The sequence below is a fragment of the Pezoporus wallicus genome, unplaced genomic scaffold (genome assembly GCF_028554395.1).
Source record: "Pezoporus wallicus isolate ANWC-B61680 ecotype Strahan unplaced genomic scaffold, APGP_CSIRO_Pwel_v1 contig_6566, whole genome shotgun sequence".
NCBI classification, from domain to species: Eukaryota; Metazoa; Chordata; class Aves; order Psittaciformes; family Psittacidae; genus Pezoporus; species Pezoporus wallicus.
The window spans coordinates 2,076,803-2,098,419 of record NW_026638763.1 but is presented as its reverse complement, the minus strand read 5'-3'; the positions used below and the strand labels follow the sequence as shown (position 1 = coordinate 2,098,419).

General features: G+C 46.2%; 2 protein-coding genes across 12 annotated transcripts in view; both read left to right on the top strand.

The window, feature by feature from the left end:
• The window catches only part of PCNT (pericentrin), an 89,016-nt gene extending 70,679 nt beyond the window's left edge, over positions 1–18,337 (top strand). For 6 of the 7 annotated variants that reach the window (XM_057412321.1, XM_057412324.1, XM_057412322.1 and 3 more), the window contains 11 exons: positions 250–463; positions 1,025–1,175; positions 3,051–3,767; positions 4,473–4,747; positions 5,467–5,569; positions 8,535–8,699; positions 10,554–10,792; positions 12,699–12,787; positions 13,841–13,988; positions 15,956–16,083; positions 17,930–18,337. In XM_057412321.1, the coding sequence (XP_057268304.1) occupies positions 250–463; positions 1,025–1,175; positions 3,051–3,767; positions 4,473–4,747; positions 5,467–5,569; positions 8,535–8,699; positions 10,554–10,792; positions 12,699–12,787; positions 13,841–13,988; positions 15,956–16,083; positions 17,930–17,970 (2,270 nt within the window). In that variant the 3' untranslated portion in view covers positions 17,971–18,337. The remainder of the gene's footprint in view (positions 1–249; positions 464–1,024; positions 1,176–3,050; positions 3,768–4,472; positions 4,748–5,466; positions 5,570–8,534; positions 8,700–10,553; positions 10,793–12,698; positions 12,788–13,840; positions 13,989–15,955; positions 16,084–17,929) is intronic. The other variant, XM_057412323.1, reaches the window with a different exon arrangement.
• A 1,217-nt stretch (positions 18,338–19,554) lies between these two features.
• The window catches only part of DIP2A (disco interacting protein 2 homolog A), a 99,604-nt gene continuing 97,541 nt past the window's right edge, over positions 19,555–21,617 (top strand). For all 5 annotated transcript variants that reach the window (XR_008972521.1, XM_057412331.1, XM_057412330.1 and 2 more), the window contains exon 1: positions 19,555–19,712. Coding sequence is in view for 4 of the 5 variants with exons in the window: in XM_057412331.1 (XP_057268314.1) it covers positions 19,616–19,712 (97 nt within the window). In the remaining variant the exon portion in view is untranslated. The remainder of the gene's footprint in view (positions 19,713–21,617) is intronic.

The following is a 21,617-nucleotide window of genomic DNA, read 5'->3' as shown; positions in this document are numbered from 1 at the left end:
TTAAAATAAAGCAACAGAACTGGAGGGTGACTCTTAAATAGTGTATACATGTAGAAACGCAAGCAAGAACAGTAAAATAATTCTCTTTTATATGAATATATATATGTTTGCCAGTAAATGGATGCATTTGCTTAATGAGGGTTAGAGTCCATTAGCAACAAGTTACTTACAATATATCCCAGTAGCTCGGGGTAAGTGATAACATATTGTCAAGTTCTCTGTAATACAAATAACATTTCCTTATCCTAGTTGAATTATTAGAATATAAGCTTCAGGAGGAAAAATCTATTGTAAGTGACTTGCACAGCACCCTGTCTGAGGAGCAGAAGAAAGCCTCTGAAACGTGTGATCTGTTGAATCAAGAAAAAGCAGCCCTGAAATCAGAGCTTTCTGAAAGTAAACAAGAGAATGAAAGGCTGCAGAAATCCCTAGAAGAGCTTCAGAGGGAATTGAGCCAGTTACGGTGAGAAGTAAATTTAGTCACTTATTCTACTCATCAGCAGGTCTGAAAGAACTTTATATACTGTATGTATCCAGTGAGGATCCACAACTGGTGTAGCACTTGGAAACACGAGGAGGAAAACGAACCTCTCACTTCTCATGGCTGTGTTAATTTTTCTTCGGTAATGGCCTAGACCCCTGCATCCCTGATGTAGCCTACTCCTGCTGCTTTTGTCTGAGTCTTTTGGTTGGTACTTCTGTTTGTCTGTCATCTTGCGTATGCTTCCCCACCTAGCACACTCCCGGTGTTTTTCTTTCACGGGACAAGTTTTGCTCTGCCAGTGTAGGTAACTTCTCTTTATTGTTACTAAATAGTGAAATCCCAGCTTTGCTTGCAGGAAGGTAAATGTTTTCAGTTGCTAAATAGCTGTGACTTGAAAACCTGCTCTCTGTAGAAAGAGCAGATGCTTTAGGGAACAAATCAGTAGACCAGCTCACAAAAAGTAACCCAGAATACCTTGCTGGCGTTGTTGGAAGAGGATGTCCCGTTCTAAACACAGAAGTGACGTTTTGAACTTTGCAGGTCTGAGTTGGATAAAAAAGAAAAGGCTTTGACAACTGCACTTGAAGATTTGAAGGCTGAGCATCTGAAGCAAACTGAGCTACAAGATCTATTTGAGGAACAGCAGCTTCAGCGTAAGAAAACAGAATATGAAAAGACAAAGGCCTTGGAGGTAATGCCCTACATCTCAGTGCCTCACGTCACCTCCCTTGGTGCATGAAGTTAACTATCTAACATAACTAACAGGTTATTTTGCAGTCTTTTTGCATCAGATGGTTTTTGTTTAGTAAGTATTATAAAAAACATTCTAGTGAATATGCATAGGTTTATTTTCTTTTCACAGAATTAATGCTTTCAGTTGCCTCTCCTAACTGCACATACAGAAATAAGAAGCGTTGTGCCTTTTCTTTCCTCTCTTTGTATCTTAGTATTTCCAGAGCCTTAACGCTTTCACATTTCACCAGTACTGCCCCTTGCTGTGTAGGGAGAGCCAGATTCTCCAACTGTGTTACTGCACCCTTGATTGCAGAGCAAATGTGCTATATGGATGGGATGTGTATGATCAACTGAGATTATAAAAGAAACCATCCAGTGGTACATGTGCTTGGCAGAGAGAACTGGAGCCTTTCCAATATAACATGTATTTTTGGAGGTTAACCAAAGTCTTTTTGTTCCCTTTCTTCTAAACTGAACAGAAAATAGATAAAGAGCTTTCTCTCTGATACTGTGATAACAGTGACTTGGTGCTTGTAAAAGGCCTACAGTGACTGGAAAAGGAAAAAGTTTTAACATAAGCCTTTTTTTAAACTTAAACAACAAACCCCAACTCCAAAACAATCCTAGTTTGATGCCTTAGGTGAGGAAACACAATTCTGCCTCTATTCCTTGTAGTTTGGCCTCTCACATCATCTTTCTTATAGGTGTTTAGGTTTGTGGGTGGGTTTTGTTGGGATTTTTGTTACTACTTACATGGTAGCACATGGCACTAACGTCCTCCAGCTTTTAAAAGTGAAGCTCATGCAGGGGAGGCGGGGCCCATTTTAGTCAAGGCAAAGAGAAAGTGCATTGCCCTAGGTATAGCTGTGCAACAGATTCCCAGTTCACATCTCTGCAGTCTTGCATTCCCAAATCATCCCTTCTAGCATGCCTATAAAAAGCTAATGCCACTTAGAATCTGACCTGGCTTTCTACCAGATGAGAAGACAGGTCAGCTCTGACTGTCTGCAAACACCCTGGGACTGCCCCTTCATTGCTGCTTTTCCTTCTGAAGAAAGGCTGGTTCCCAAAATGGGTCTGGGGATGGATTATTTTTATCTGTCTGTACTGTGTGCTTTAAGCAGATGGGCTGTAAAATCCAGAGGTTTTACAGCTACTCTTACTGCTTAGATTTTTCAGTCTTTTTAAATCAACATGGGTTATTTCTGCTTCAGATGTAACTTAAGGGGATTGAGTGATTCCTCACTAATTGAAGGTCTTGCTAGTTGAAGATGATATTTTAACATTACATATTTGGTTTTGTTACTTGGTGTCATTGAATCCCAGCCTGGGTAAGGCTGGAAGGGACCTTAAAGCTCATCCAGTTCCCACCTCCTGCCACAGGCAAGGACACCTTCCACTAGAGCAGGTTGCTCCAAGCCCCTGTGTCCAACCTGGCCTTGAACACTGCCAGGGATGGGGCAGCCACAGCTTCTCTGGGCATCCTGTGCCAGCGCCTCAGCACCCTCACAGGGAAGAGCTTCTGCCTAAGAGCTCATCTCAATCTCCCCTGTTCTGGCAGGTCAAAGCCATTTCCCTTGGCCTGTCCCTACAGGCCCTTGCCCAAAGTCCCTCTCCAGGTTGCATGTCGGTTCCTTTAGGCACTGGGAGCTGCTCTAAGGTCTCCCCATGCTTCTGGCACTTGTAATTAGAAACTTAAACTTGCCATTTTAAATTAATTGGGGTTTTATACCTGAACTACTTTAGTTCAGTCTTCCTGGATAAAACAGGAAGCTGGAAATTGCCGAATGCCAGCCAGCCCCACACTGTCTGTGCTTCCCCCTTTGAACAGGAGCTGCAGGCTGCCTTGGAGCTGCAGTTGATGCAGAAGAGCCAGCTGGCGGTTTCCTTGGAGCACGAGCAAGCAGTCAGTGATAATCTCCGCAAGGAACTTCAGATTGAGCACTCCCGCTGTGAAGCATTGCTGGCCCAGGAACAGGCCAAGCTGTCAGAGCTCCAGAAAAATCTGGATGCTGAGAAAAACCGCTCTTTGGAGCTCCTGAATTCCTTGAATCACGAACGTGTTTTGACAGAACAGTTGAGCGTGAGAGTGAAGGAAGGTGCTTCTTGTCAGTACAGGGAGTCACTGCTGGAGCAAGCCTTTGTTCGAGAGCTCCAAGCCCAGCTGGAAGAAGAAAGGTCCCGAAGCATGGAGCTAGCTGCTATTATTGAGAAGATGCACCAGAAGGCCATTCGTTCCAAAAGGCAGCTGGAGGCTGAGGTACAGATGTGCTGTGAAGAAACGCAGAAGGAGAGAGAAGTCAATGACAAGTTACGAGCTATGCTGGAATCTCTCCAGGCTCAAAAGCAAGAGGTAATCCGGTCCTTAGAGGCCCAGAAGGAGAGGGAGGCAAAGCTGAAAGCTGACTGGGAACAACTGCAGTTGCTCTACAAGGCCATGAAAGAGCAAGATAAAAACAAGAAAGAGGAGAGAGACAGAGAAAGGAGACAGCAGCAACACACAGAGGTAGAGAAGCAGAAGAGCTGGCAAAGAGATCAAGAGAGACTGGTGAGAAAGCTCTGCAAGCTTTGCCTTACACTGAAATAGCCACAAACTGGGATTTAACGCTGTGGGTGGTGTTTTTTAATGGAAATGTTTCCTTCCCTTGAAACAAAGCTTTCTGAAAAACACATTAGATGAGAAATGCAGGAAAAGAGCTCAAATACAGCTGTTTTCAGGGAGTTGTATCTGGGTTTGCTGTTGACAGAAGCTGATCTTTACATCTTAGCCTATGCTTGGAATTGACAGTTGTTAACAGATGAAGAAGGATATGGCTTAAACACAGAATGGCACTGAATTAGATTTCATGTCATTACCCTTATTTTCAGCTAGGCTCCTAATTATGGTTTGCAGCAGTCTGGATTTTGCCCTTCTTGTTTCTCAACTCCTTGGCTTTCGTTAGGGAAGGAGGGGGGCTTTGCAGGCTCTCTGGAGGCTTCTCAGTCACCACATCTGAAAATGGATGGAGAAAAATGCCTATTCCAGAGTCATTGAATGGCTTCCTGGTGGCCCTTCCCCTAAGAGTGGTCTGTGAGTTAAGGAGCACTGGGATGGATACGCTGGATACAGATAGTTAGGTGGGATGCTTTTACTTGCCGTCTGTGTGTGTGTATATCAAAACAAAACCAAAACCCACTCATATACATATATATATTTGCATATGTGTGTGTATGCATATGGTGCAATTGCCTACTCCTTATTCTGTTCTAACAGCAGAACTTGGAACAGCAACATCAGAGGGATGAACAAAGAATTAAGGAACTGCAGGGAGCACTGGCAATATTAGAAGAACGCAGTCATCTGTCACTCAGCCATCAGCAAGAACTGTCGTGTACCTCAAAGAAAGATCGAAACGTGAAACAGGCCATGACAAAAGAAACTGAGAAACCACATTTGCAACAGCAGCAGCAACAGCTAGAGAAGATAAGGCAGCAGCTGCTTTCTGTAGCTGTGCACCTGAACGAGTTCATAGATAAAACCGTTGATAAGTGAGTAGTTAATAAAATAGGCATTTGCTTTCCACTTTGCTTATGAACTTGTGTGGGTCATGGCTGAGAGCCCTGTGCTGAAGAGAGCGAGCAGTGTTTTTGCTTCCAAGACTCAGCCTTGTGTGAGACCATGCTTTTGCGGTGGTAGCAGACTGGTTATCGCCATCCACTGCAGCCATTCCCCTTAGAATCTTGTGTGCCTGTGCCTGAACTAGATCTTTGAAGCAACCCTGCTTAACACCTACTGGAAAGAGTTGGTTGGTAGTTTGGCAGCTGCAGCAGTGTGATTAGAGAGCAATCAAGACAGCAGGCTCATCAACACATCTGCATGGGTAGAATGGGAAACTCCATTGAGCATGGCAGGGAAAAACAAAGGGTCAGGAATGAATGGCCAAGTAGCATTTAATTTCTTATTTCTTTGGGAGCAGAGTAAGATACTGGTGGTGTTTTGCTGCAGCCTGAATTTGCATGGTAGAATTTCAGACTGGTGTAAAGTACAGCCTTCTGAATAAATCCTGTGCAGCAGTAATTAGAAATGCTACTCTTAAAAATTAACAAAACTTGCTCATTTCTGTGTGCATTCATAGTAGTTTGTGTGATGAAGAGTACATAAATACAGCCTCAAAACTTCAAGGGTATCCAGTAGGGAGGAGGAATCAAATATACTTTCACATTACTACAGATCACCCTGATACTGAAAAAGTATTTCTGTTTGACAGAACAATCAATGATTGGCCTATATCAAGTGATGAAGCTGTAGCCTCTTTACTGCAGACATTAAAGGAACTAAAATCAGATTTATTGTCTCCTCCTGCATCTCAGGTAAGGAAAACAGCATCTCTATGTTGATCATCAGTAAGTTCTGTATTCTTTGGATTGCAGCATACACATCAGTTGATTGATTGACTTCCTTCCCTTTCTTTTTCAGTAAAACATCCTGAGGAAAATAATTTTTTGCCTTGGGGGTGGAAAAAAAGATGTCCTCACATTGTCACTATATGAACATATAGTTGCTTTTTGTTATACTGCAAAGCCTGCTTCTAATGGTGTCTTTCTTCCTAGACACACAATAATACATCCAAGGGTATCAATCCCTGGAATGTGTGGCTGCTGCTTCTGGATGCATCCAGAGACAGTTGGTTTTCAGTGAACTGTCAACTCCTTTTCAGGAAGTCCAGGAGTGGTTTGTCATCTCAAGAGGCCTATTCTGACTGATGTCTGCAGTATTGCAAATGCTTTATGCTAGTCTAGGGGTTGTCAAAGAGTGAGGCCCGGTCTACTGATACGAAATACATTATAAAAACTTCAGTATTTTAGATTCCATCTTGTTCACCAGATGACTTTGCCCTATGATTTATGTCTTTCCCTCATAATAGAGATCTCCAACCACATTTCAGCCAAAATTTGGGAATTTAGGGCTACCTAACGGTCCTGGCTCCTGTTTGATTCTGCCTCTCTCTATTCATTCACCTGCTGGATAGCAGATCCCCAGAAATCACACCATTGGGAAATAGTTCTGTCTGTCTCTGGTACAGGAAGAGGCTTTTGTAACTCATGTGGTTGTCACATACTCTGTAACACAAGATGTATGACAAGCTGCTTTGGCAGGGTGCAAGCTCTGCCTGTGTCTTAACTGCTTACAAAACACAATAAATACTTCTGTTATGTCACCTGTGCAGCCATTTAGGTGGTTGCCAAATGGATCATCTCCAGCCTTGAGGAGAGGGATGTGACCTCTTCCCTGGGGAGTGTCCATGGAGTTATTTTGGTTAAGCCTTCCTCTCAAAAAGCTTTAGAGCTCTCTGCTGTGGACAAAATGCTCAGAGAGCCTGTGGGGGGGGACGAGACAACCTTATGGCTCTGTATAAATTGGACTTAGCAAAACTCCCTCCAGACCTGAGCTGTTTTTCTGGCTCTGCTCCCTCTAAGTTATTACTCTACTGGTAAAGAAAAATAGTTTGAGTTGTTTGTTTTTCCTCTGATACTGTTAGGTCTTCTGCATTACCAACTCTGTTCCAAATGCTTTTCACAACATTTAGGTTTTCCAGGCTCTCATCACATTACGCCCAGGAATGCCATTCAGAATAGCAGTTCCTTCTCTTGTTGGACCACTCTTTGCAATTGGCTCCTCTAGGGACTATGGCCACACTAAAATAAAGGGACTCAAGTTTTCCAATTTCTTTTGTTTTGTTTCACAGAAGAAGTTTAGTGGAGCACTCTAAAGATGTATAGCTTAGGCAGCAAAACCCATCTTGGTATCAATGCTTCTGTGGGCACAAATGTTCCCTTCCCTCTGCCCTCTTCTTTGATTTCTTTTCCAGAATCACCTTTTGCTTCAATTTCCTCCCTGAATTTCTCTTTCCTTTAAGATACTGAACAACATGCTCTGGAGACCAAAGGAATATACTGCTGTTACCTCCTTGAGTTGTGATAGTGTGGGACTATTAGACAGGGAAAGTGTCAAATGCCAAAAGGGAAAACCCTTGCCAAGGTGAATATGGAGTCAACTGGTCAGTCAAAAGCCAACTGGTGCAGTAGAATCAACTGCATAGATGAATCATGTGGAATTCCTTCAGATATTACAAGTATCTGTTACCACCTTCAAACTGAGCTTTTGTGGGTCTGTAGGTCCCTAGGATGGTGGGACCATGATCCTCACTGGGATGCTTGCTGAGGAGTCCAATATAGAGCAGCTTACCTCCCTTTGAGTATGATACACATTTTTTTTTTTCCCATGTTTGAACTATTTTTAATAATACTTATCTATCTGAAGTGTATTTTGTACCTGAAGTCCTTATCTCTGCCCTCATTCTCAAAGCACTCTTCAGTCTCATCTCAATGTGTGCTGTGGCACAGCCGCTATGCCGGTGAAGGACATACAAAGGGAAATGCATCCTTCAGGATAAAAAAGGTTCAGTGGAAAAAATGAAATTGTATAGAACATCTGTGAATTAGATGATAAGTACAGGACAAAAGTTTAACTTGGACAGAAATCAATGCCTAATTTCAAAATGGTACTGAGGGTAGTGATAGATTCTTGAAGCATCATTCAACTCAAATATGCTGAGAAGTAGAGAGCATTTCATACAATCATGGAATGGGTTGGGTTGGAAAGGGCCTTAAAGCTCATCCAGTTCCAACCCCTGCCACGGGCAGGGGCACCTTCCACTAGAGCAGGTTGCTCCAAGGCCCTGTGTCCAACCTGGCCTTGAACACTGCCAGGGATGGGGCAGCCACAGCTTCTCTGGGCACCCTGTGCCAGTGCCTCAGCACCCTCACAGGGAAGAGCTTCTGCCTAAAAGCTCATCTCCATCTCCATCTCCCCTGTTCTGTCAGGTTAAAGCCATTCCCCTTGTCCTGTCCCTACAGGCCCTTGTCCAAAGCCCCTCTCCAGGTTTTCTGCAGCCTCTTTAGGCACTAGAGCTGCTCTGACGTCTCCGCATAAGGAGCCTTCTCTTCTTCGGGCTGAACAAGCCCAGCTCTCTCAGTTTCCAAGTGTTGAGAAGACTTCTACTAAAGGGAATAGGATTCCTGTACAGCCACTCAGATCGATAGTGAAGAGATAGCTTGATTAACAATTGCTTTGATCCTTCTTAAGAAAGGCTACTTGTGTGCTTCAGCTGCCCAGCCTATCATTTAACGCCTGAATGCCACTGCTGGTTTTCAGTCTAGTTATCTTCACAGTTTTTGTCCATCAAGTTAGCTTATTACTCTCTTTGAGAGGTTTGCTGTGGGAGTAATATGCAAACCCCATCACAGCTCACTTCCTTTGGGTTTCTTTTTTTAGATCAGATCTACGTGTGATACCAACTCTGTTCAAGAACTGGAAAGAGAATCCTGGCAGCAAGAGAGGAACATTTTGCAGAAAGCTCTGAAACAGGCTGAATCAGAACTGGCTAAAGCCAGTGCTGGAATTGCAAATAAACCACTGGTAGAAACTTCCAGTCCTAAGGTAAAATTCTCATGATGGCCAGCAAAGGGGCTGTCTGGAGCTTGGGGAGTGAGCAGTGCCACAGGCTTTGGCATGTCATTTCAACCTTTGACGCATGGTTTGCTCTCACCATCTTGCCTATTGTACAGCTTTGCTGTGTGAGAACTGTTACCAGCTCAGGATCATAAAAACCTCTGGGGAGTTTAGTTCTTGGTAGTACTGTTCTTTAGGCATTGCCTAAGGCATTAATGTCACATGTAGGACAGGTAATTTAGTAATTCTATTTTATTTCTTTTGATAAAGATGATAATAAAACTTCCTGTTGCAGAGGAGCCAGGAAGTGGACAGCTTGGATTTCTGGAGATATATGTGTCAGATTATGGCATTTAGGTTTCACTTATTTGCTGTAGGCTTCAGTTGCTATCTGAAAAGGTGTCTTTATAGATGAACAGTTTTACACACTGCATATTAAATTAGGAACACCTTTCCCTATATACCTCATCAGAGAAGCTCCTTTGTAACTTCCTTGGTGTTAGACAGGAACGTGCACCCAAAGTAACCAAGGTCTGTGGAACTAATTGCTACTCTTAAAGGAGAGGGAGAGTCAGACTTAATGTCCAAGCATGAAAATATCCAACATCCGTTATTATTAATCTGCCCTCACCAATCTTAAATACTTTTTATTCCTGTGACACATTTGATAATCATCAAGCCTGATGGGCACTTATCCCAGTGTGTTTTCTGCTTAATATTTAAAGCAGATGTTAATTTTTTTGTTAAGAGTTACACTGGTTTAGAGTTTCAGATATGACCGTGTTGCTTTGAAACCTTCAGGAGAGCTAAGGCAGTTTGACACTCCAAACGTGGGGGCTTTTTATCTACATACAGAATCCTTCCTGCTGCCCTTGTGCCCATGATATCAGCGTTCTATGTGAAGACAACTTGGTTGTGGTTGGTGTTTTGCACACCAAGCAGTAACCAGGCCAAAACTTTCTAGCCTAGCCAAGACTACACAGATATACACAAATTCATTAGACTTAGTACAAGCCTCTATGTGTGGTGTCCACTGCAGGAGTGTCATACCATGGCATTGCACCAAAACTGGCTGAGCCATGGTGGCTGTGACACAAATACTTGCTCAGAATTACACTGAGAATCATAGAATAGTCGGGGTTGGAAAGGACCGTAAGATCATCTAGTTGCAACCCCCCTGCCATGGGCAGGGCCACCTCACACTAAACCATGCCATCCAAGGCTCTGTCCAACCTGGTCTTGAACACCACCAGCATTCACAGCTTCCTTGGGCAGCTCATTCCAGTGCCTCACCACCCTAACAGTAAAGAACTTCCTCCTTATATCCAATCTAAACTTTCCCTGTTTAAGTTTGAACCCATCACCCCTTGTCCTGTCACTACAGTCGCTAATGAAGAGTCCCTCTCCAGCATCCTTATAGGCCCCTTTCAGATACTGGAAGGCTGCTATGAGGTCTCCACCCAGCCTTCTCTTCTCCAGGCTGAACAGCCCCAACTTTCTCAGCCTGTCTTCATACAGGAGGTGCTCCAGTCCCCTGATCATCCTTGTGGCCTCCTCCGGACTTGTTCCAACAGTTCCATGTCCTTTTTATATTGAGGATACCAGAACTGTACACAATACTCCACGTGAGGTCTCATGAGAGCAGAGTAGAGAGAAACTTGCACTGCTTCCATGCTTGATAATTATAAATTATCTTTCTATATTTTGGTAAAGCCACGGGTTTTAGATACCTGTATTGTGGGAGATGCTGCTGGGAAAAGCTACTAACTTTTCTGAGCTTTCTGTAGCCAGATCTTAACAGATTGGATTTATTTTTGTTTCCTGTTTTTGCTTTTTCTCCAGTTGCAGAGATTATATAGGAAGTACCTCAGAGCAGAGAGCTTTAGAAAGGCTTTGGTTTATCAGAAGAAATACCTTTTGCTGCTTCTCGGTGGTTTTCAGGACTGTGAACAAGCCACCCTCTCCCTAATAGCACGCATGGGAATCTACCCCTCGCCTGCAGACCTGCAGCTTTCTGGATCACGTTCCCGTCCTTTTACCAAGTTCAGATGTGCAGCCAGGGCAATCATTGCCATATCAAGGTAAAGCCAAAACACTGTCTCTCTTACGTGATATTTTCATGGGAATTTTAAAAAAGTAGAGTTCCTGTGGCTTATCCTAGATTACTATTAAGCAAAAGTTACCTCCAAAACTAATTTAAACTGGTGGAGGGATATCATGCAAGACTCCCATTCTTGTGACCTGGGTCCCCACCTGTGGCAGGGGGCTGAAACTAGATATCTTTAAGGTTCCTTCCAGCCAAAACATTCCATGGTTCTATGACTTGTTAGCTATAACTTTGGCTAAACTGCTATTGCAAAGTCAGTGCTAACTTGGATGTGTACTAAACTATAGACTGATACAAAGCTGTTTCTGTCCTAAGGGATACCCAGCAGCAATCCAGTTGAGATTCAGTGCACATCCATTACAAACTGTTTTCCTTTCAGGTCTGATCCTTATCTATTTGGACTCACTGAATAGTCTGTCTTGTTTCAGGATGTGATCGTCTCAACAGTGATGGTTTTTCCCGTCTTGAATCTGGTAGCCTGTGTTTAACGGGGTTTGAGTCTATCATGTTCTGTCACTTACTATCAGATGGGTTTTGTTAACTGTACTTGGGACAATATGCCATTTCGTAATGGGTTTTGAGACCATTTAACGAAAAGAATAGTTTTAAATGCCATCATCTTTATGCCATCCAGAGGGACCTGGACAGGCTGGAGAGGTGGGACTACATGAACCTCATGAAGTTCAACAAGGCCAAATGCAAGGTCCTGCCCTGGAGTTGGGGCAATCCCAAGTGAAACACAGGCTGAGAGAGACTGGATGGAGCATCCCAGAGGAGATGAACTTGAGGGTGTTGGTCAATGAGAAGCTTCCCATGACCTGGCTTCAGTGTGTCCTTGAGCCCAGAACCCCCCCATGTGTTGGGCTGCACCCCCAGAGCATGAGCAGCAGCTCAGGGAGGGGATTCTCCCCCTCTGCTGTGCTCTGGGGAGACCCCCCCTGCAGTTCTGATCCAGCTCTGGGGAAACAGCCCAAGAGGGATGTGGAGAGAGTCCAGAGGAGGCCATGGAGGTGCTGTGAGGGCTGGAGCAGCTCTGCTCTGGAGCCAGGCTGAGAGAGCTGGGCTGGTTCAGCCTGGACAAGAGAAGGCTCCTCAAGGGGAGACCTCAGAGCAGCTCCAGTGCCTAAAGGGGCTACAGAAAACCTGGAGAGGGGCTTTGGATAAGGGCCTGTAGGGACAGGCCAAGGGGGAATGGCTTTAACCTGCCAGAACAGGGGAGATTGAGATGAGCTCTTAGGAAGATGCTCTTCCCTGTGAGGGTGCTGAGGCACTGGCACAGGGTGCCCAGAGAAGCTGTGGCTGCCCCATCCCTGGCAGTGTTCAAGGCCAGGTTGGACACAGGGCCTTGGAGCAACCTTCTCTGGTGGAAGGTGTCCCTGCCTGTGGCAGAGGGCGTTGGAACTGGATGAGCTTTAAGGTCCCTTCCAACTCAAACCAGGCTGGGATTCTATGAAATGTAAGTGGGTTACTTCTGTGCAATTTCCTTGTCCAGTAAAAATGATTACTACCAAGTTTAAGACTTTCAGATGTCACAGAGTGTCTTTCAGCTCTTGTCTTTTACATGGATGCTGTGATTGTGATATCAAAGGATGTAGAAACATTGACCTCCAAATTACTTCTCCTAGTCAGGAAGAGCTGCCACAGAACTCTGGAAATGAGGGACAGTGCAGGAGCAGTGCCAAAACAAGCAAACCTTTCCAAAAGGTAGAGGAGCATTGCAAAGTAAAATGGGATGACCCTTCACTCTAATGACCAAAGTTGAACAATGTTTCCTCCATTCCTGCAAGGATTCTTATTTTGATGCCAGCAAAGTTTAACATTAAAATTCAGTGTATTTTGACTTATTTTTAATGATTGCCCAAATTTCTTTTGTTACCAAGGTTAAAGTTTTTGGTGAAGAAGTGGAACAAAGTTGGCAGGAAGAGCACACAGGCTGAAACCATTGCTCACAGTACAGAAGGTTACACAGGTAAGCCTTTCGGTACTTTGTTTTAGTCATAATTTCTCTTTAGTGATGCATTGCATTTAAAAACAAACCCCAAAACACACCCATAGAAGTGGCAAAATCTGTTCACCTGTTAACACTGGGACAGGCCAAGGGGAATGGCTTTAACCTGCCAGAACAGGGGAGATTGAGATGAGCTCTTAGGCAGAAGCTCTTCCCTGTGAGGGTGCTGAGGTGCTGGCACAGGGTGCCCAGAGAAGCTGTGGCTGCCCCATCCCTGGCAGTGTTCAAGGCCAGGTTGGACACAGGGGCTTGGAGCAACCTGCTCTAGTGGAAGGTGTCCCTGACCATGGCAGGAGGTGGGAACTGGATGAGCTTTAAGGTCCCCTCCAACACAAACCAGTCTGGAATTCTTTGAACCACTGTGGTGCGGTTCATTATGACACTTGAGTCCTGAAACCCCTGCTGAACTTCTGCCTCACTGCAAAACAGCATCCTGGCAGCTTCATAAAAATAATATTTGGGTTTGGTTTTGAGGTTTTTTGTGAGTTAAAGGACTTCTCTGAAGGGGTTTTTCTGTTTTAATGAAAACAAAACACCCCCTGCCCTTCCCAAACCTTCACCAAACCCAACAAACCCTATCTCGTTTCTGTGCTGTCTCTAGAGTCGGGCAGTGTAATTCAACTGTAACATGTACTTAGAGCAAACAAGAAGAACTAAGTTTAACGAAAATAGAGTATTTTGCTGATCTCAGCCATTGGGACATCTTCTGTGTGGATGTAGCAACGGCTAGTGAGAAACCAAGTCTGGAGTAAGAACAAAGGGCGAGTTCTCCATCTGCAGGAAGCAGTTGTTTGAGAGTGAAATGCAAAACTTTTGCGAAATCTGGTTAAAACAAACAGAAACCAAACCAAAAAAGCAGTTAGCTGTAGAAAGTGTGTTTGGTTTTAAATGCAGCTTAAATACAGTTTAATTGTGCAGTAATTCCCATGGGGTTTAGTGGTTATGGTTATGATAGCCTAACGTTTATGATGATTCCCAGCATGTGTGTTTTGAACTGTTTCCTATTTAACACAGCCCCTGGAGCTAGAACTGAGGTCCTGGATGAGCTGCAGCCCCCAGCCGTGAGCTCCCCCCCTACCCGGGACACCGGGCTGCGCCCCAGAACCAGCTCCACAAGGTCGGGGACCCCCTGCCCCAGAGCATCCCACCGCCTACCCCGCAGGTCAGTCCATGGTCACTGCCTCTGCTGCACCACACCAACGGACAGGCTTTCCAAAACATAACCACTGCCTGGAGGAGGCACTGGAACTAGAAGAGGGATTTGTTTTCTTACATCTGGGAAACAGTTTATTTCTTTCAGGATGTTTACAGGAGAAAACTTCTCATGTGCTTTAAGCACACCGACATTCCTGGACTGAGACCATTCCTAGTGGTGTTCCCCAGGTTAATGTGGACAGGCTACAGTATTTACAATGGCCAGGTTGGATGGAGCTTGGAGCACCCTGCTCTAGTGGAAGGTGTCCCTGCCTGTGGTAGGGCACTGGAACTGGATGAGTTTAAGATCCCTTCCAACCCAAACCAGTCTGGGATTCTGTGTTTGTCAGCATTCTGTGAGGGGTAATTCTTATTGCCTTTGCTGTCCAAGTTGGAGATTCATTTTTGAGCACCCTGTGGAAGTGGCTCCCCTACCTTATGACAGCACTGCATTAGTGTTAGCCGCTGTCAACCCCTGGGATGCGCAGAATGAGAGCTGGAGCTCTTGTGGGGTGTTTGCAGTTACAGTTTTTCATGAATTATGGCCAGTTCTGCACAGAAATCCAACCCCAGCTGCTTGTCACTGGGCTGGATTCACAGGTGACATTCTGCACAGTGCCACTGAGAGAATGCCTGAGCTGTAAGGTGCCCTTCACTCATCACTGACCTTTCCAGTCCCAGGCTCTCCTGGAACCCAGGGTAACCTTGGCCACTGCATAGCCCATTACTGGGTGTAGGATCTCCCAGAGCACTCCTCCTCATACCTGTCTTCCTCCTTGAAGTCAGGATTTGCAGGAGTTGATGTGGAAGGCAGGTAGGTGCTCTCAGTCCTGTCAGCTTGGGATGTGTTGTTTGCCTCCTCACCTCCTTGATAAATTAGAAACTTCAATCAGTAGGCAAGAATTTCCTTCGTGAAGACAAAAAGAATAGCAAGGAAGTAGCTGTGGTGATACAGAGGTACCAAAGACAGAAGATGCTCCAAATTATTTCTAGTTTTTAACACTGCTGACTGATTTGGGGGCTGGATGGTGCTTGTCACGAAGGACAGCTACTGTTCTGCTTCGCAGAGTTTAGCAAAACATTCTGGACAATCATGAGACCTGCCAGCATTTCCCAGAGGACTTCATCTACCCCATCCTCTTCTTCTGTCATGGCATGTGTCTGGGTCTGACAGCCACAAACAGAAGCTGGCAGCTGACCTATCATGAAAAGTCGTGTATTGTATGGAACAAGGATACTAATAACAGCAGGCCCTGACTGATTACCCACTGTGACTGGGTTAGTGGCAACTCAAGGCTGACGTGGATTTGAGATGGGTTAAACGTTACCTATTGCTCCCTTTTATTCCTGGCAAAGCTGTATGGAAGGAAGGGATGGATAAGAGCCAACTTCCACTAATCCAAAGGTGCAGGGTGAAGGAATAAATCCTAACTCCAAATAGCAGTGTGTTTGCACAGTATCCCCTCCAGTATGTAGTTTTGCTAATTTTTGCAGTTTGTTAATGTCCAGAAAGGAAACACAGTGTTAGCATCTGCAGGGTCCCCCTTTTCCACCTTGTCGTTCAAGATAGCATTTTACCTGCTGAACAGAGCATACATGCCTGGATGCAGCACGCTCCTCTTCAGTCCTTCTCTCTCTGCAGAAGTGGGTCTTCTCACTTGGCCATTTGGGCTTGCCTCTGACTGCAGCTTTCTTACCTGAGGTACTTTGTGTTGCATAAACCTAGAGAGATATTCATAGATACACCATAGATACACCAGTTCTTTTGACTCCCCTGTATACAAAGCTGCCCAGTTTTAAATGTAACTCTTTGGTGGTGGTGGCGGCTTTTACTGTTGTTCGAGTTTGCTTTGCACTGAGTTGCTGCCTTTATGAATGTAACTATTATATTTGAGGGTATAGCATGCGAAGAAAGTAATTTGTTTTCCTTTTAAGACTGCATCCATCCACAAGTTCGGGTTCAGAAAAGTCACTTGTGCCTACTGAGGATCCTGAACGATCACTAACGGAATACATCCATCGCCTGGAGGTTATCCAGCAAAGACTGGGGGGTATGCACCCAGGTGAGAACAACCTCTTCCCCTGCTTTTTGCAGTGTTCTTCCTGTATTGCCTATGACACTGGTAGCATGTGAAGAGCATCATTTTAAGGAATAATTATTGAGTGGGAGAGGGATTAATCTCTGAAATGAAAACATTTTGTGACTCGTATCTAAAACCATAGCATGTCTCAAAAGGAGTTCTTAGGGAAATTCTCCAGAGATGAGGCTGAATAATTTCATGTGATTTCCATTTCCCTCCTGTTATCAAGTCTAAATAAGCAAGTGTTGCAATTTAAATAAAGCAAATTAGCTCTCTACACGACTTTAAAGTCAAAGAGAATCACTGCAATAGCTGAACAGGGCCTTCCCTGCAGTACACACTATAATACTTTCCTCATTTATCACTTCCTTGTATTCCATAACAGATTAAACAAAAATTGGCTAGTAAAAACAGGTATCTAATCCTAAAATTGATTGAAGAGCACACACAGGATTGTAGTGGCACTTAACTTTGCTACTTAGAAACCTCCCACCTAAATTCTAGACTGAATTATTTAATGTTCTAGTCTTGTATCACAGAAGTAAGGTGTGGAGGCTCCTGGGGAGCCTGCTGACAGCTGCTCCTCCAGGGACTTCGGTGCATCTATCCCAAAGCTTGCTTCACTCATCCAGGTTTATGTTGTTCCCTGGTCTGAGCTAATGTGGGCCACCAGGTCAGGTAATGCCATCAGTGTTTTGATCCAACCTTTATCCCTTTGCTATTGCTGGTTCCTTCTCCACATTACTTCTGGCTGCTCATCCCCACAGTCAGCTTTTACTTCGTGAGGCTACTTTTGGATCACTATGGTCCTTGATCTCCAGGCAAGCAATCAGACTTAACTGCTTTTAGAAAAATAATGCTGATTAAATTACCTTCCAAGGCAAATTTTGAATGATCACACATTGCATTCCTAACACATCCTTTAGTGTTAAGAGATTAAATGTTAAAATGATGTGTTTCTCTAGGAAGAGAGGAGCTTGGCTGTCAGCATTGAACCCAGGAGCCTGGTATGGCTGGACAACAGCTCTGGGGAAGGGCTGAAAAACCGCCTGTGTTTCTGCCTGAGTTGAGCTAATAAATATCCTGGTCTTGCTTACATCACTAAACTCAGCAGCTACAGTGACACTTCCATAAGGGAACTCCTGACATTGTTCTTAGCAGGATTTTGCCTAGAAACCTTAATTCCATGACTTTGTGGGTTTGGGGTTTTTTGTTTGTCTCTTCCCCCTCCCCCAGATACGGCAGTTATTTATGGCAGATAGGGAAACAAATGTTGGAATTGAAACCTGACAGCATTTATAGAAATAAGGTGTTTTGCTTTATGGTAAGCATGGAATAAGTATTCCACGACTGGCACACTATTAATAGCAATTCTGTGTGGAAAATGCCTATCACGTCAGGAATTTCCATGTCTCCAGAATGATGTCAGTAATTACAGAATGTCAGGAACTACAGAGCAATGCTGCAGCCTTTATAACAATGCTGTGAGCAGAACTAATGGACTTTAAAACATCTACTCAATGACAACACTTTCTCCAGCAACAGAACGTGTGTTAAATCATAACCAGAGCAGTACAATTGAACTGCACAACCCTGTTTGTGGTGTGTGAAGTGGGTGATGGAGCATTGGTTTGATGGGGAAAGTTTGCTATGGCAGATGGGGAAGCTTCCAAATCTTGGTTTGTATTGTTCCTAAGTGGCTCATGAAAATGGGAATTGCTTTCAGGGTAGCTCATATGAAGCACATGGAGGAAATTACATGCTGCAAAGTGCACCCTGTTGCTTTGTGACACAAATGGGTTTCTAATACTCATTTGTTTACATTTAGGACAAGTTCCAGGCCCTCCTCGCCAGAGGAACATGAAGTGATGAGGATGCTCCTGAGATCCCTACTGCAACACCTTTCCTCAGTTACTGCTTTCTTCTGAGTCGGTCCATACATAACAGAGGCACTTGCAACCTCTTGTGCAACTGAATAAATGGCAGTGCTTTTGCATCGTTTTTTCTATATGACTTTTTATTATATTTTAGTACTTTAAGAGGAAATTACTTTTCACTAAGAACAGTGTTTTACATTCTCATGTGAAATGACTACATTAACAGCTGAAGTGTGCCTGCCTTGCTGTACTGTAAGTTGCAAAGAGTCTCTTTGGTGTTTATTTTTCTATAGTGTATAGGTGGGCTCCTTGTAAAAAAAAAAAAGTTATTAAAATGACATTTTATTAGTGAATGCTTACATTCTGTGGTTACTTGTTACCTTGCTTACTTACTTTTCTTGCTGTTCCTAACATTGGGTTTTAGTATTTCAGTAGGATCATTTGGACTAACAGAACAGCTAACATACTACACATGAGCTTCTGTGAGTTTGGGAGTTGCTCTTCTGGCTTTACAGTAAGTCCTCCCTCCCCTTGGTCTTTCTATATAGAATCCCAGCCTGGTTTAGGTTAAAAGGGACCTTAAAGCTCATTCAGTTCCAACCCCTGCCATGGGCAGGGACACCTTCCACTAGAGTAGGGTGCTCCAAGCCCCTGTGTCCAGCCTGGCCTTGAACACTGCCAGGAATGGGGCAGCCACAGCTTCCCTGGGCATCCTGTGGCAGCACCTCAGCACCCTCACAGGGAAGAGCTTCTTCCTTATATCCAACCCGAACTTGCCCTATTTCAGTTTGAAACCATCACCCCTCGTCCTATCAATACAGTCCGTCTCCGGCATCCACAATGAAGGCCAGCAGAGAGGTGCCTTTGTTGTTGTTGTTCTGCCATCTCGGAGCCAGGGACTGCACTACTGCACTATGGAGGGAAAGGTGCGGAGGCCAGGGAGGGCACACAGTGCTCCTGCCCCACTGCTGCCACCAACACGAACCTGCTCACCCCCAAAGAGAGCTGTTTCCCACAAGAGCTGTTAGTAGAAAGCTTCTTCCCCACACTCTAGCTGCAGGAGAGTTATTGCTACTGGTGGAGCTGTCCTTGTAGTCAGGACTGAGCCCAAGATCCATGTATTTGCCTTTGCCTGAGTCTCTGGGGGGCTGGAGGAATGCGGCAGGAAGATCACATCTTGGTGTCCTGCCGCGTGTTCACCCTGCAACCAGCCTGTGGTTGAACTGTGAAAAGCCTCAACCCAGGCTCCGAAACAACCGTTTCCTGCTCCCCTCCGCAGCGCCCTTCAACGGTGGTTGTCTTTAGAAAAGGTTAGTTTTGGTTTTTTTTACCCCAAAGTGTAGTTTCGGTGTCTCAGATGGGGCCACAGCTCCAGCAGGCAGGGCAGCGGCAGGACAGGGAACCCCTTTCTAAGCGCTGGGACCGCCCGCATGCCCGGCGCTGCCTGTCCTCAACCCGCCCGCAGCCCCCGCACCCCCCGCTGAGGCGGCCCAGGCCGCACCAGGCCCGGGCGGCGGGGCGGGGCCGGGCGCTCCGCTCCCCTCCGCGGCACCGCCTTCTGCTGCCCGCCCCCGGCCCCACCTGCGGCAGCGCTGGGCGGTGGCTGTGGCGGGTCCCGCTCGCTGCTCGGCCGCGCCATGGCGGCGGAGCGCGGCGGCTGCTCCCTGGAGGCGGTGCCGCTGCCGCCCGAGGTGCGGGAGAGCCTGGCGGAGTTGGAGCTGGAGCTCTCGGAGGGTGAGTGAGCCCGGACCGGGCACCGCGGGCGGGAACGGCGTACGGGCAGGGTGCGGCCCGGCTCGGCTCTGCCGGCGCGGTGGTTTCCGCTGCCCGCTCGGAGCAGGGGCCTGGCCCCGCTGAGGGGCCTGCGGGGCGGCCGGAGTCTCGTCCTCCCCTTCCCGCTGAGGCGCAGCGGTGGGCCCGGGGCTCCGCACCCGCCCTCAGTGCTGAGCGGGGCTCGGGGCGGTCAGGGCCTGCGCCCTTCTCTCGGTCGCAGGCATGGAGGGGGGCCGCCCGGTGGCGGAGCAGCCGCGCTGAGGGAGGTGGCTGCACCGCCGGCCCCGTGTGGAAGAGGCTCCTTCAGAGGCGTTTGGGGATGGCCGTGAGTTGGTTTTGTGTTGAGGCGGAGCTGGCGACGGAACGGTCAGTTAGTGTGCGGCTGGACGGTCTGAAAGTACCGCTTTTAAAGTGTCTTTAATTACAGCTGCGATCTTAAACCCCTCGCTTTAGATCTCTTCATAATTCCAAACGTTTTTAAGCTTCCCTGTATCAAGTTTCCAGGCAGGATCGTGGTGAAATTCTCTCTACTTCTGTAGTTAATGAGCCCCTGAGCAGAGGTGGCAAAGTTGCAGTGCCAGACTGAGGGTTCAGCTTGACAATGTACTCAAGCCCGTGTGAGGAATGAAGGCATCTGTATGGAGCCAGGCTGAGAGAGCTGGGCTGGTTCAGCCTGGACAAGAGAAGGCTCCTTAAGGGGAGACCTCAGAGCAGCTCCAGTGCCTAAAGGGGCTGCAGGAAACCTGGAGAGGGGCTTTGGACAAGGGCCTGTAGGGACAGGACAAGGGGAATGGCTTTAACCTGACAGAACAGGGGAGATTGAGATGAGCTCGTAGGCAAAAGTTGTTCCCTGTGAGGGTGCTGAGGTGCTGGCACAGGGTGCCCAGAGAAGCTGTGGCTGCCCCATCCGTGGCAGTGTTCAAGGCCAGGTTGGACACAGGGCCTTGGAGCAACCTGCTCTAATGGAAGGTGTCCCTGTCATGGCAGGGATTGGAGCTGGATGAGGTTTAAGGTCCCTTCCAACACAAACCACTCTGTGATGCTGTGATCTGTTGGTCTGCTGCCATCAAAAGGTACAGTTCCTTCCATTCCACCTCCGTGCTTGTGTTTGGTGCTAACAGGGGTCCTCCTGTGACCGCTGGCAATTATACTTATTTCCATTATAGGATTGGGGTGAGGTTTTTTGCGTATTGGTTCTGTGCTGTGGCCCACCCTGCAGACAGGCAGGAAGGCACGCAGGGGGTAAAGAGACCGAGGCAGCATTTCCTGCATGCAGTTCATTATTTCATTGTCCCTTGCTATGTTGTCAAGCTGTGCCTTTAACAGAAGAGTTAAAAGCCTGTAAGTACCGTGGTCCTGGGGTGGGAGTGTTCAGTCTGCTCCTCAGATGTTGCACTTTTCAGTATGTTTAGGTGAGCAAAAATGACATTGTTTTACCTTAATACTCTGGCTGACTTCTGCTGTGGTTTAGGAAATGATTCACAGGTTGGTTGTCCTTGCGTTCAGTGTGGAACCTTTGGTGCAGAGGCAGGGGAAAAGCGCAGGGTTAGTAACTGTTGGCCAGGTTTAACCTGTTGCTGCATGCCTGCCCAAGCGGTAGGAAGCAGTACCTGACACGTGCTGATGCTTGTGCAAGAGTTGTTCCTGCGATGTGTGAGCTGTGCTAGTGAGCTGCTGGCACTCGTGTGCTCTCGTGTGGTAGCCACAGCTCCGTGTTGTCCCCGCTGGTGTTTGTGGGTCATCTGAGATATCCTGTGGTGGGCTTCTCTTTTGTTAGGTCCTGGCTATGTGTTTAACCACTGGAATCTTTATGGGTCTGCAGGATGTTAAACCTCTGAAATACCTGAAGTGATTGTGCACTGCCTT